The sequence below is a fragment of the Pipistrellus kuhlii genome, unplaced genomic scaffold (genome assembly GCF_014108245.1).
Source record: "Pipistrellus kuhlii isolate mPipKuh1 unplaced genomic scaffold, mPipKuh1.p scaffold_m20_p_2, whole genome shotgun sequence".
NCBI classification, from domain to species: Eukaryota; Metazoa; Chordata; class Mammalia; order Chiroptera; family Vespertilionidae; genus Pipistrellus; species Pipistrellus kuhlii.
Window position 1 is genome coordinate 100,511,603 of NW_023425515.1, and position 12,655 is coordinate 100,524,257.

Sequence of the window (12,655 nt, forward strand, 5' to 3'; positions counted from 1 at the left end):
GTAAACATAATTTCCAATTGAAGGCCTTATATTAAGAGTTATGGAGGAAGCCGGATGGAGTTAGGTGTTTTTTTTTTTAAACTTGTTAAACAACATTTTTAAAAGAAACTGTTGTGTGTGTGTGTCCCTCAAAGAAAAGAACTCACTAAACCAAACAAAACTAAACCAAATAAATCACGTGATCTTTTCAAATCTGTGTTGAAAAATACTGAGATGAGCCCTGGCCCTGTCCTCAGGGGTTAGAGCTTGGGCCCTTGCACAAAGGGCGGCGGGTTCCATTACTGGTTAAGAGCAGGTACCTGGGTTGCAAATTTGAAGGTTTGATTCACCTCTCTCTCTGTCTTTCTCTCCCTCTCCCTCTTCCCCCTCTCCCCTCTCTCTCCCCCCTCCTCTCCTTCCCTCCCCTCTTCTCCCCTCTTTTATTCCCTCTCCCTCCCTTCCACTCTAAAAAAGATTACAGAAAAAAATTGAAAATACTGGGATAGTATCCCAGGAGACTGAAGCCTACAGGACAAAATTCAGGGTCCAGAGGCATTCTCAGGGCTAAGCACCCACGCACGCTCCAAACCTAGCACGAGCGGGCGCCGCACCGATGCCGCTCTGCCCTGAGGCCTCCAGGCGGCCGCTCTACCCGACGGCGCCCACTCTATGGTCGGGCGGGCGGTATGTTGTCATCAGTAGAGCGACGGCGGCGGCTGCCCAGCGGACGTTAGGTTTCGGTTTGGCCCTCGGTGGGATTGTGTTGAAGTGGAGATGGGAGTCCCCAAGTTTTACCGGTGGATCTCGGAGCGGTACCCCTGCCTCAGCGAAGTGGTAAAAGAGCATCAGGTGGGTGAGCGGCCCGCGGCTTTCTCTGCTGCCCGCTCGCTGTGGGCCGACTAGGGGTCCGGGAAGGAGGGCGCCTGAGGTGTGGGGACCCCGTGGCTGAGGGGGCGAGCCAGGGGCTCTCGGGACGGTCGTGACGGCGAGGGGACCTGCGCGCTGGCCACTCAGTCCGGGGCTGGCTCCGGGGGCGTCCTACTGCCGCAGCGGCCTGAGCTCCCCCGGGCGCGAGCCCCTGGGGCCTCCCGAGCCCGGAAAACACCCCGCGTCGCGGGCGCCGCCCCACAGGAACCCGGCTCGCGCCTGAGAGCCTCTGCCCACTCTTCCCCCTTTCTCCCCGCCTGAATCTAGCACTGCCGAACCCGCGTCCCATTCCAAGAGAACAAAAGTACACTTGGAAGGGCAAGGGTTGTTTGGAGGCTCGTGTGTGTGTTGAGTGTTTGTGTTGGGGATCTTTGTGTGTTAGGTGTGTGTATGAGGGGTGTGTGTGTGTATCTGTTAAGGGTTTGTGTGTGTTAGATGTGTGTATATGTGTTAGGTGTGCTTCTATGTTAGATGTGTGTGTTAGGTGTGTGTGTGTGTGTGTGAGATGTGTGTGTGTTAGAACTCTGTATTGGAACTCTGAGAAGGGACTAGAAAGCAGTCAGACTGCTAGGCTTTGGGTGATAGGTTAGTGTTTGTTACATTTAATGATTTTAGTAGATCTGTTGTCCATTCTGTATTTTGCAGAAAATAATTAGTTTTGAAATGTGTATCACTAATTGAGTTAGTTGTGGACTGCATTGTATTTGTGGTTGTGCATATTAATCCTGGAAACACCATCGTGCTCTCTGTGGAGTTATAGGTTAAATTTTTTTTCAAGTACTATAGCATGAAGGTAGGGTAAAACTTCCAGAAAGAATTCTTTGTTGTTGTTACAGTCAAATTTGGTATATGAGGAAAATTTACAAAAAAATTCCAAAATGGTAGTTAATCTTTAATTTATTTGAAATATGGGTTGAGTTAGATTTAGGGAAACACTTCTTTCCAGAGAAAAGGATATAAGAGGTTACTAGTACATTGCAGAAAGGGACACAGCTAACTTTGGCTTTTCTTGGTCCTTCATTCAGAAAACACTGAACACTGTTATTCAGACTCATTTGATAATACATAATTTGTTCAGTAATATTTTTACTTGTTACTCTTTGACATGGAATTTGGTTTGGTGAAAGTATGTGATTCTCTCCATCCTGAAGATTTTGTTACTGAAGAACAAAAATAATCTCTTTAAAGGAGTTTTATGATATGAACAATAAGGATAGTTTTCAATTGGTTCATCAAAATGATGTCTTTCAAAAATGTTTGATTCTGGTTGTTAACAAAAAACAGCAACAAAAGCAGATGTTATAAAGGGTTACCATGCAGTGCTTGCAAGATGAATGGTGCCTAAATGAGTCACAATAGTGAAAAGCTAGTCTTGGGGAAAGAAGCTGGAAAGAGGTTTGGTTGAGGGGTAAATTCTGGAAAGTTGGTGGTGATTGTGGTAGTAGCATAGATTTTGGTCTCTGAATCCTTACATAAAGATAGAAAGAGTAATTAGCAAAAAATTTAAATGCCTAGAACAATTGCAATAAAATGTACCCTGTTTCCCCGAAAATAAGACAGTGTCTTATATTAATTTTTGCTCCCAAAGATGCACTAGGTCTTATTTTCAGGGGATGTCTTATTTTTCCATGAAGAAGAATACGGTACACATTTATTGTTAAATGAAAATAAAGGAAATTTATTACCTGTATACGGTACGGTAGTACGGTAGTTGTCAATACAAACCAGACAAACTGAATCCTACAATATCAAGAATTTACTCATTTATTCAATGACAATCATGTCATCATCTTCTCTGGAACATCATCATAACAATCCAATTCCTGAATTTCCTGGTGAATTTCTTGTGACTCCATTTCTTTCAGAATCAGTGGACCAAATCTCTCATATTTAGCCTAGGGGGGCCTTATTTTGGGGAGGATTCCTGAAGGAAACCTGTAAGTAGGTCTTATTTTCGGAGGATGTCTTATTTTCGGGAAAACACGGTAATCAGAGTATCTCTATAAACCTCCAAATACAAGGAGATGGGAACAAACTACCAAGAGCCTTTTTTTTTAGACCCAATCAGTATTTTAATCTCTACAAGACGAAGAAGGAAGCAATGGGGCAACATCAGATATGCTCACCCTAAAGAGAAACTGCTATGAGTGAAATATCTATTATAATCTATTAGAATATCTATTATAATAAAAGCATAATATGCTTATTAGACGATGATGACCTTCTGGATGAAGCCAGGGCTGCAAGAGAAGCCTGGGGCCCAGGTGCCAGAAGGAAGCTGGTGTTGGCAGCCAGGGGAAGGAAGGCCTACTGTTGCATGAATTTGGTGCATTAGGTCTCTAGTAAGTTTATAAGAAAAGGTATAATAGAGATAAAAGAAGTAGGTCCAAATAAAGGTGAGAGGGTTACAGAGCCAAGAAATCTTAGAGTCCTGGCCTCTGTGGCTAAGTTGGAGTATTGTCCTGTACAAAAGGTTGCAGATTCAATTCCCAGTCAGGGCACATTCCTAGGTTTTGGGTTTGATCCTAGGTTGAGGCTACTGGTCAGTGTTTCTCTCTGACATCAATATTTTTCTCTCTCTAAAATCAATAAATATATCCTCAGGTGAGCATAAAAAAAAGAAAAAGAAATCTTAGAAACAAACCACCAACCAAACCCCAAACAGAAGAGGGATCTTTGTGAAGTTAAAGCTTTACAGAATCCCCTCATTCTAAAAATTTGAGAAAATTAAATTTACATAGAAATGAACAACTGAAATGAATCAAGGTCAAATAGCATGCTAAATTATTATAGGAGGAAAAAGAAGGAACTAAATTCCCTCCAGAGAATAAATGCTTATAATAGAATGAGCATACAAAACAGACCAAAACAATAACCTACAATTTCAGAATGAGCTAAAAGTCATAAAGAAAATTATATAAGCCATTAAAGAACAACATATGTCAATTATGAAAATTCTGGAATAAGGTGATAGAACCTAGGTAAAAACAGACATAAATGGAAAAATTATTTCAGAAATGAAGCCTTAAATAGGAAGGCAAGAGCAAAGGAAAACAAAAGGTGAAAAGAATAAAATTTAAAAGATAAAATAAGTTTCAAGAGAAAGTAATAATAAAGACAAATAATAGGGGTTTCTGAAAAAGGAAATGAAGACAACATAACAACAAATACTAAAACTATAGTTAAAACTTTTTTTTAATTAAGATATATATATTTGAAACTGCATGTTGAAAGAATATACCAGGTGCCTACGACTATTGATTCAGATGACCAACACCAACACCTATTCTAGTAAAGTTACTTGACTTTAAAGGAAAAAAATAAGCTTTGGGTATTTAGAAGAAAAGAATACATGTCTTAAAAGGAAAAGAAAATTAGGTTTTCATCACAGTTTTTATGCTAGAAGGAACTGGAGTAACATGATATTCAACTGACTTTTGCATAGAGAGAATCCTATATAATAAAGCATGCAAATTGACCATCATGCCCTCACAAAATGGGTGTCTACAACCAGGCCGGCAGGGGGGTTAGTGAGGGATGAGCATATGACTGAACAAGCAGGCTGCGTGGGGTGACCAGGCTGGTGGTGAGGCCATGAGGGGTGACCAGACCTGCAGGGATGCAGTTGGGGGCAACCAGGTTGGCGGGGAGGTGCAGTTAGGGGCAACCAGGCAGGCAGGCAAGTGAGCAATTAGGAGCCAGCGGTCCAGAATTGTGAGAGGAATGTCCAACTACTGGTTTAGGCCCAATCCCAGCAGTTGGACATCCCCCAATGATCCTGGATTTCCCAAGGTCAGGGTGGATTTCATGCACCCGGCCTCTAGTTACCTAGTAAACTGTTATCAGTGATTCAAGGAATATTGTTCCTTTAGGTACTTCCTTGAGGAATAGAGAGAATGAGCTTCAGAAAAAATGACCAGGGAGACATCAATGGAAGGATCAGTGGTGAACATTAAGTTACTTGTAGAATGAAAATTAAAAAAGTTGACAGAGAAAGTTTAGTATATATAGTAAAACATCAATATAATGATCTAATTTGGGCACAAGGTTGTCCATTAAAGCCTTAAGTCCATTATTAATGTAGGGTTTCTGTAGCATATGTTAAAAAATTGACAAATTAATATGTTTTTATATTGACATATTTGTGTGATTAACATTAAATATTTATGAAAAGTTTAATTTCATAGAAAATTTTTCTATTTATACTATTGTAATTTTAAACTTATACTGAATAGGTCAGGTAGATGCGTGCATTCACCAGTCCCCTTGAGTAAACAAATGCACATGGCTGGGGCATGGCTTAGAGTACTGGGAATAACAACTGAGAAGAGTTAAAACTGCTGCAAAAAGTCAGGCCAGGTGACAACAGAACCAATTACTGTATGCAATGAATGTGATCATGTGCTGATCATTCCTCAGACATTTACATGGGTGGCTCTTGGATTTAAATAGGTAGACTATACTTGTAGATGTCTAATATTTACTTATATTATGGAAATTAGTGTTTTTTCCAACATATGGGCAATTCGCCAAAATTAGTTAAAAGTAAGAGTGATTAATAACAAAAAAGCCTGTAATTTAATTACAAGCAATTATTGATTAAAAGCATTTAAAAATTAACATGCTGTTAATTTTCACATATGACATATGGACCTGAAATTTTGTCTGTTAAATCTGAAGTCCATGAAATTGAAGTTCACAAAATTGAGGGTTTACTATAATAGCTATATGCTCTGACAGTATATAGGTAGCATAACTATAAAAAAAAATTTTATTGATATTTTACAGTGAGGAGGAAGGGAGAGAGATAGAGAGCTAGAAACTTCAATGAAAGAGAAACATCGGCCAGCTGTCTTGCACACCCCCTACGGGGGATGTGCCCGCAACCAATGTACATGCCCTTGACCGGAATCGAACCTGGGACCTTTCAGTCCGCAGACCGATGCTCTACCACTGAGCCAAACCGGTTTCGGCAGCATAACTATAAAATAAATGGGGATGGGGAGAATGGGGAAAACATAGACAAAAAAAAATTACATTAACAATAGTCAAGCCGAAACCGGTTTGGCTCAATGGATAGAGCATCGGCTTGGGGACTGAAGGGTCCCGGGTTCGATTCCGGTCAAGGGCATGTACCTTGGTTGTGGGCATATCCCCAGTAGGGGGTATGCAAGAGGCAGCTGATCGATGACTCTCTCTCATCGATGTTTCTAACTCTCCCTTTACAAAATCAATAAAATATATATTTAAAAAACAACAACAAAAATAGTCAATAGTGGTGTTGATATTAATGTTATTTTTTTGAAATCCATTTGTTTGATATGGTAAATGCCTAAGAAAGGTTATTTTAATTCTATCATCCCTTGATTCATTGAGAGCCAATATTATTGGTGTGTAAAAAAGGAGTTACAGATATAATAGATAAAATGTTAAGTAAAAACTTTGTAGTCTTGAATTTGAATTTAGAAGTGCCAACATGAACTTACAAGACATACACATACATGTGTAAACTTTCTAGCTCTTTCCACGGAACAGGCCTAAAAACAGTGATGAATCCTGTGGTAATATGCACTGAGTGGCCAGATTATTATGATCTCTGAACGCGTAACAATCTGGCCATTCAGTGTATATCCTATATAATAAAAGGCTAATATGCAAATTGTACCCTCAACCAGGACTTTGATCAGCAGGCAGGCTGGCCAACATCCCATGTCCCTTCTCCCTGGCCAGGCTGGCCGGACCACACCCATGCACGAATTCATGCACCAGGTGTTCAGAGATCAATATATGGCCACTCAGTGTATATCCTTAGTGCCTAGGTTTTTTTTTTGTTTTGTTTTTTAAATCTTATTATAGTTGTTCCTCTCCCCCCACCCCTCTCATAACTCCCCTCCACCTGATTCCCCACCCCCACCCCCCATGCACTTAACCCTGCCACTGTCTTCATCCATAGGTGAAAGACTTTGGTCCAATCTCTTCCCTCACCCTTCGGACCCCCTTCTCCCTAGAGTTGTCAGTCCACTCCCTTTTTATGTCCCTGATTCCATTATATTCACCAGTCCATTCTGTTCTTCAGATTTTTTTATTCACTTGATTTTTAGATTCACTTGTTGGTAGGTTTCTATTTGATGTCATTTTGTTCATAATTTTTATCTTTACTTTTTTCTTCCTCTTCTTAAAGAATACCCATCAGCATTTTATGTAATCCAGGTTTGGTGGTGATGAACTCCTTTAGCTTTTTCTTGTCAGTGCAGCTTTTTTATCTGACCTTCAATTCTGAATACAGCAAAGTAATCTTTACTCTAGAGTAATCTTGGTTGTAGGTTCTTGCTGTTCATCATTTTGAATATTTCTTGCCATTCCCATCTGGCCTTCACAGTTACTGTTGAGAAATCAGCTGATAGTCATATGGGTACTCCCTTGTAGGTAACATTTTCTCTTGCTGCTTTCAAGATTCTCTCTTTGTTTTTTGCCTTTGGCATTTTAATTATAATGTGTCTTGGTGTGATCCTCTGTGGATTCCTTTTCTTTGGGGTTCTGTGCGCTTCCTGAACTTGTAAGTCTTTTTCTTTCATCAGGTGGGGAAAGTTTTCTGTCATTATTTCTTTCAATAGGCCTTCAGTATCCTGCTCTTTCTCTTCTTCTGGCACCCCCAAAATCCGGATGTTGGTACGCTTAAAGCCATCCCAGAGGCTCCTTACACTATCTTCACACTTTTGGATTCTTCTTTCTTTCTGCCTCTCTGGTTGGGTGTTTTTTGTTTCCTTATATTCCAGATCTTTGGTTTGACACTTGGGGTACGTTGATCTACAGTTGAGTTTCTTTGTATTCTTTATTTCATGTCTGAAATGTATGCTTAATTTCTAACTGGTCCTTTTCCACTTTTTTGGTATTCTCATTAAGGTCCTTGAAAGTCTCTTCAAGTTTCTCAGCGGTTTTTAGAAGATTAAGTAACTTATAAATGTGGTTTAGAACTCTGTGTCATCCCATAGTTTGCTTTACTTCATTTCTTTCATTCATGACATGTTTCTGTGTCTCCCCATTTTGGCTGCTTCCCTATGTTGATGGAGTGGCTTTGTGTGGTAGGTGACCTATAGGAGCCAGTAGCTCAGCCTTCCTAATCACCTGAGGTGGACGGTCTTGGTACACTCCTTTGTGGGCTGAGTGCAAAGACCCTCTCAGAACGCAACATATATTTCAAGGACGTATTCATACGCCCTACCCGTTCCCGATATTGTTTACATTTGACGTATTTATAGGTCCCACTAGGTTAACAGGTTAAAAAGTATGGTACATCTATACAATGAAATACTATGCCGCTATAAAAAAGAACTTTTACCATTTGCAACAGCATGGATGGAACTGGAGAGTATTATGCTAAGCAAAATGAGCCAGTCAGAGAATGATATCACATGATCTCCCTCATATGTGGGATATAATGATCAACATACTTCGATAAACAAAAATAGATCTAGAGACAAATGACAGGGTTGGGGTTGTTTAGAGAGCAATCAAATGACTTGTGTGCATGCATATTAGCATAACCAATGGACACAGACACTGGGGCGGTGGGGGCTTGCCCTAGTTAGGAATGGGTTTTTAATTGTCTTAAGTTTCTTGGAATATATTCCTAAGAGTGGGATTACTGGGTCAAATGGGAGTTCCATTTTCAGTTTTTTGAGGTAGCTCGATACAGTTCTCCACAGTGGTTGCACCAGTCTACATTCCCACTAGCAGTACACGAGGGTTCCTTTTTCTCCGCAACCTCGCCAACACTTGTCATTTGTTCATTTGTTGATGTTGGCACATGTTTTCATGTGCCTCTTGGCCTTCCTTCTGTCTTCTTTTGAGAAGATTCTATTTAGATCCATTGCCCATTTTTTAATTGGGTCATTTATCTTCCTTTTATTAAGTTGTATAAGCTGTCTGTAGATGTTGGAGATTACACTTTTATCAGTGATAACATTGGCAAATATGTTCTCCCCTACAGTGGGCTTTCTTGTTTTGTTGATGGTTTCTTTTGCTATAAAAAAGCTTTTTATTTTGATGTAGTCCCATTTGTTTATATTCTCTTTAGCTTCCATTGCCCTAGGGGCAGTATCAGTGAAGATGTTCTTTTGGCCTATATCTGAGATTTTGCTGCCTCTGGATGCCACTAGTATATTTATGGTTTCCCGTCTGATGTTTAAGTCCTGTATCCATTTTGAGGGGTTTTTTTTGTGTGTAAGGTGTAAGTTGGTGATCTAGTTTCATTCTTTTACATGTATTTGTCCAATTTTCTCAACACCATTTATTGAAGAGACTGTCTTCACTCCATTGTGTATTCGTGTCTCCTTTATCAAATATTAGTTGAGCATAGTGATTTGGGTTGATATCTGAATTCTTTATTCTATTCCATTGATCTATATGTCTGTTCTTGTGCCAGTACCAGGCTGTTTTGAGAACAGTGGCTTTGTAATACAGCTTGAAATCTGGTTTTGAGATCCCTTCTACTTTACTCTTCTTTCTCAGGATTGCTCTGGCTATTGGGGGTCTTTTATTGTTCCAAATGAACTTTTGGAGAGTTCTTTCTAGGTCAGTGAAATATGCCGTTGGTATTTTAATGGGGAATGCATTGAACCTATAGATTGCTTTGGGAAGTATGGACATTTTGATGATGTTGGTTCTACCAATCCATGAACATGGTATGTTCTTCCATCTGTTTACATCTTCCTCTATCTCTTTTTTCAGTGTCATGTAGTTTTCTGCGCAGAGGTCTTTTACCTCCTTAGTTAAGTTTATTCCTAGGCATTTTAATTTTTTTGGTGCAATGGTAAATGGGATTGCCTTTTTAGTCTCTGTTTCTGCAAGTTCACTATTGGTGTATAGAAATGCCATAGATTTCTTGGTGCTAATTTTGTATCCTGCTATATTGCCAAATTCATTTATTAAGTCTATTAGTTTTTTTATGGAGTCTTTCAGGGTTTTTATGTACAATATCATGTCATCTGCAAATAAACATAACTCTTCTTTTCCAATTTGGATGCCTTTTACTTCCTCTTCTCGTCTAATTGCAATGGCTAGTGCTTCCAATACTATGTCAAACAGGAGTGGTGAGAGTGGGCATCTCTGTCTTCTTCCTGTTCTTAAAGGGAATGGTTTTAGTTTTTGCCCATTGAGTATGATGTTGGCTGTGGGTTTATCATATATAGCTTTTATTATGTTGAGATATGATCCTTGTACTCTCACCTTGTTAAGAGTTTTTATCAGGAAAGGGTGTTGGGCCGAAACTGGTTTAGCTCAATGGATAGAGCGTCGGCTTGGGGACTGAAAGGTCCCAGGTTTGATTCCGTTCAAGGGCATGTACCTTGGTTGCAGGCATATCCCCAGTAGGGGATGTGCAAGAGGCAGCTGATCGATGACTCTCTCTCATCGATGTTTCTAACTCTGTATCTCTCCCTTCCTCTCTGTACAAAATCAATAAAATATATATTTTTTTTTAAAAAAGGAAAGGGTGTTGGATTTTATCAAATGCTTTTTCTGCATCAATTGATATGACTATATGTTTTTTATCTCTCAATTTGTTTATGTGATGTATCACATTTATTGATTTGTGGATATTGTACCATCCTTGCATTCCCGGAATAAATCCCACTTGGTCATGGTGTATGATCTTTGTGATGTTCTGCTGGGGCCGATTTGTTAGAATTTTGTTGAGGATTTTGGCATCTAAGTTCATGAGGGATATTGACCTGTAATTCTCTTTCATTGAGTTGTCTTTATCTGGTTTTGGTATTAGGGTGATGCTGGCTTCATAGAAGGAGTTTGGAAGTGTTCCTTCCTCTTGAATTTTTTGGAATAATCTGAGGAGGATAGGTTTTAGTTCTTCCTTGAATGTTTGGTAAAACTCTCCTGTGAAACCATCTGGCCCTGGGCTTTTGTTTGCTAGAAGCTTTTTGATGACTGTTTCAATTTCTTCCAACGTCACTGGTCTATTGAGATTTTTAGATTCTTCCTGATTGAGTTTTGGAAGGTTGTATTTTTCTAGGAATATGTCCATTTCCTTCAGGTTGTTCAGTTTGTTGGAATAGAGTTGTTCATAGTATTTTGTTACAATTTTTTGTAGTTTGACGGGGTCTTTTATTTCATATCTTTCGTTTCTGATTTTGTTTATTTGGGTCCTCTCTCTTTGTTTCTTGGTTAGTCTGGCTAGAGGTTCATCAATCTTGTTTATCCTTTCAAAGAAACAGCTCTTGGTTTTATTGATTTTATGTATTGTTTCCATGTCCTTTATTTCCGCTGTGATTTTTATTATTTCCTTCCTGCTGCTTACACTGGATTTTTCTTATTGCTATTTTTCTAACACTTTGAGTTGTAGAGTTAGATAATTTGTTACCATTTTTTCTTGTTTTTTGCAATAGGCATGTAGAGATATGAACTTCCCTCTCAAAACTGTGTCCCATAGATTTTGGATTATTGTGTTTTCATTGACATTTGTTTCCAAGATGTTTTTATTTTTTATTTATTTTTATTATTATTATTATTTATTTTTCTTATTTTATTGATTTTTTTGCCCCCCTCCCTCCCTTCCACATATCCCGTCCCTCCCCAGAGTTTTATGTCCATTGGTTGTACTAATATGCATGTATACAAGTCCTTTGGTTGGTCTATTATCTCCCCCAGATCTTCCTCCCCTCCCCACTGTAATTTGACAGTCTGCCTGTTGCTTTACTTTCTCTATATCTGGCTCTTGGTTCATCAGTTTATAATGATCTTTATCATCCACCAATGAGTGAGGTCATGTGGTGTTTCTCCTTCATTGATTGGCTTATTTCACTCAGCATGATGCTCTCCAATTCCATCCAGGTTGCTGCAAATGATGAGAATTCCTTCTTTTTTATGGCAGCATAGTATTCCATTGTGTAGATGTACCATCGTTTTTGGATCCAATCATCTGCTGACGGGCACCTAGGATGTTTCCAAATTCTGGCTATTGTAAATTGTGCTGCTATGAACATAGGGGTGCAAATATCCTTTCTGATTGGTGTTTCTAGATTCTTGGGATATATTCCTAGGAGTGGGATTACTGGGTCAAATGGGAGTTCCATTTTCAGTTTTTTGAGGAAACTCCACACTGTTCTCCACAGTGGTTGCACCAGTCTGCATTCCCACCAGCAGTGCACGAGGGTTCCTTTTTCTCCGCAACCTCGCCAACACTTGTCGTTTGTCGATGTGTTGATGTTGGCCATTCTGACAGGTGTGAGATGGTACCGCATTGCAGTTTTGATTTGCACCTCTCGGATAATTAGTGACTTTGAGCATGTTTTCATGTGCCTTTTGGCCTTCCTTCTGTCTTCTTTTGAAAATATTCTATTTAGGTCCATTGCCCATTTTTTAATTGGATCATTCATCTTTTTTTTATTTATTTGTATAAACTGTCTGTAAATGTTGGAGATTAAACCTTTATCAGTAGTATTATTTGCAAATATGTTCTCCTACACCGTGGGCTTTCTTGTTGTTTTGTTGATGGTTTCTTTTACTGTAAAAAAGCTTTTTATTTTGAAGTAGTCCCATTTGTTTATTTTCTCTTTATCTTCCATTGCCCTAGGGGCAGTATCAGTGAAGAAGTTCTTTTGGCATACCTCTGAGATTTTGCTGCCTGTGGATGCTTCTAGTATTTTTATGGTTTCCCATCTGATGTTTAAGCCCTGTATCCATTTTGAGTTTATTTTTGTGTATGGTGTAAGTTGGTGATCTAGTTTCATTCTTT

General features: G+C 39.3%; 1 protein-coding gene across 5 annotated transcripts in view; it reads left to right on the forward strand.

Moving 5' to 3' along the window:
* The first annotated feature begins 645 nt into the window (after nt 1–645).
* XRN1 (5'-3' exoribonuclease 1) overlaps nt 646–12,655 on the forward strand; it is a 207,972-nt gene continuing 195,962 nt past the window's right edge. For 4 of the 5 annotated variants that reach the window (XM_036447784.2, XM_036447785.2, XM_036447786.2 and 1 more), the window contains exon 1: nt 647–828. In XM_036447784.2, the coding sequence (XP_036303677.1) occupies nt 754–828 (75 nt within the window). In that variant the 5' untranslated portion in view covers nt 647–753. Of the gene's footprint in view, nt 829–12,655 lie in introns of all 5 variants that reach the window. The other variant, XM_036447787.2, reaches the window with a different exon arrangement.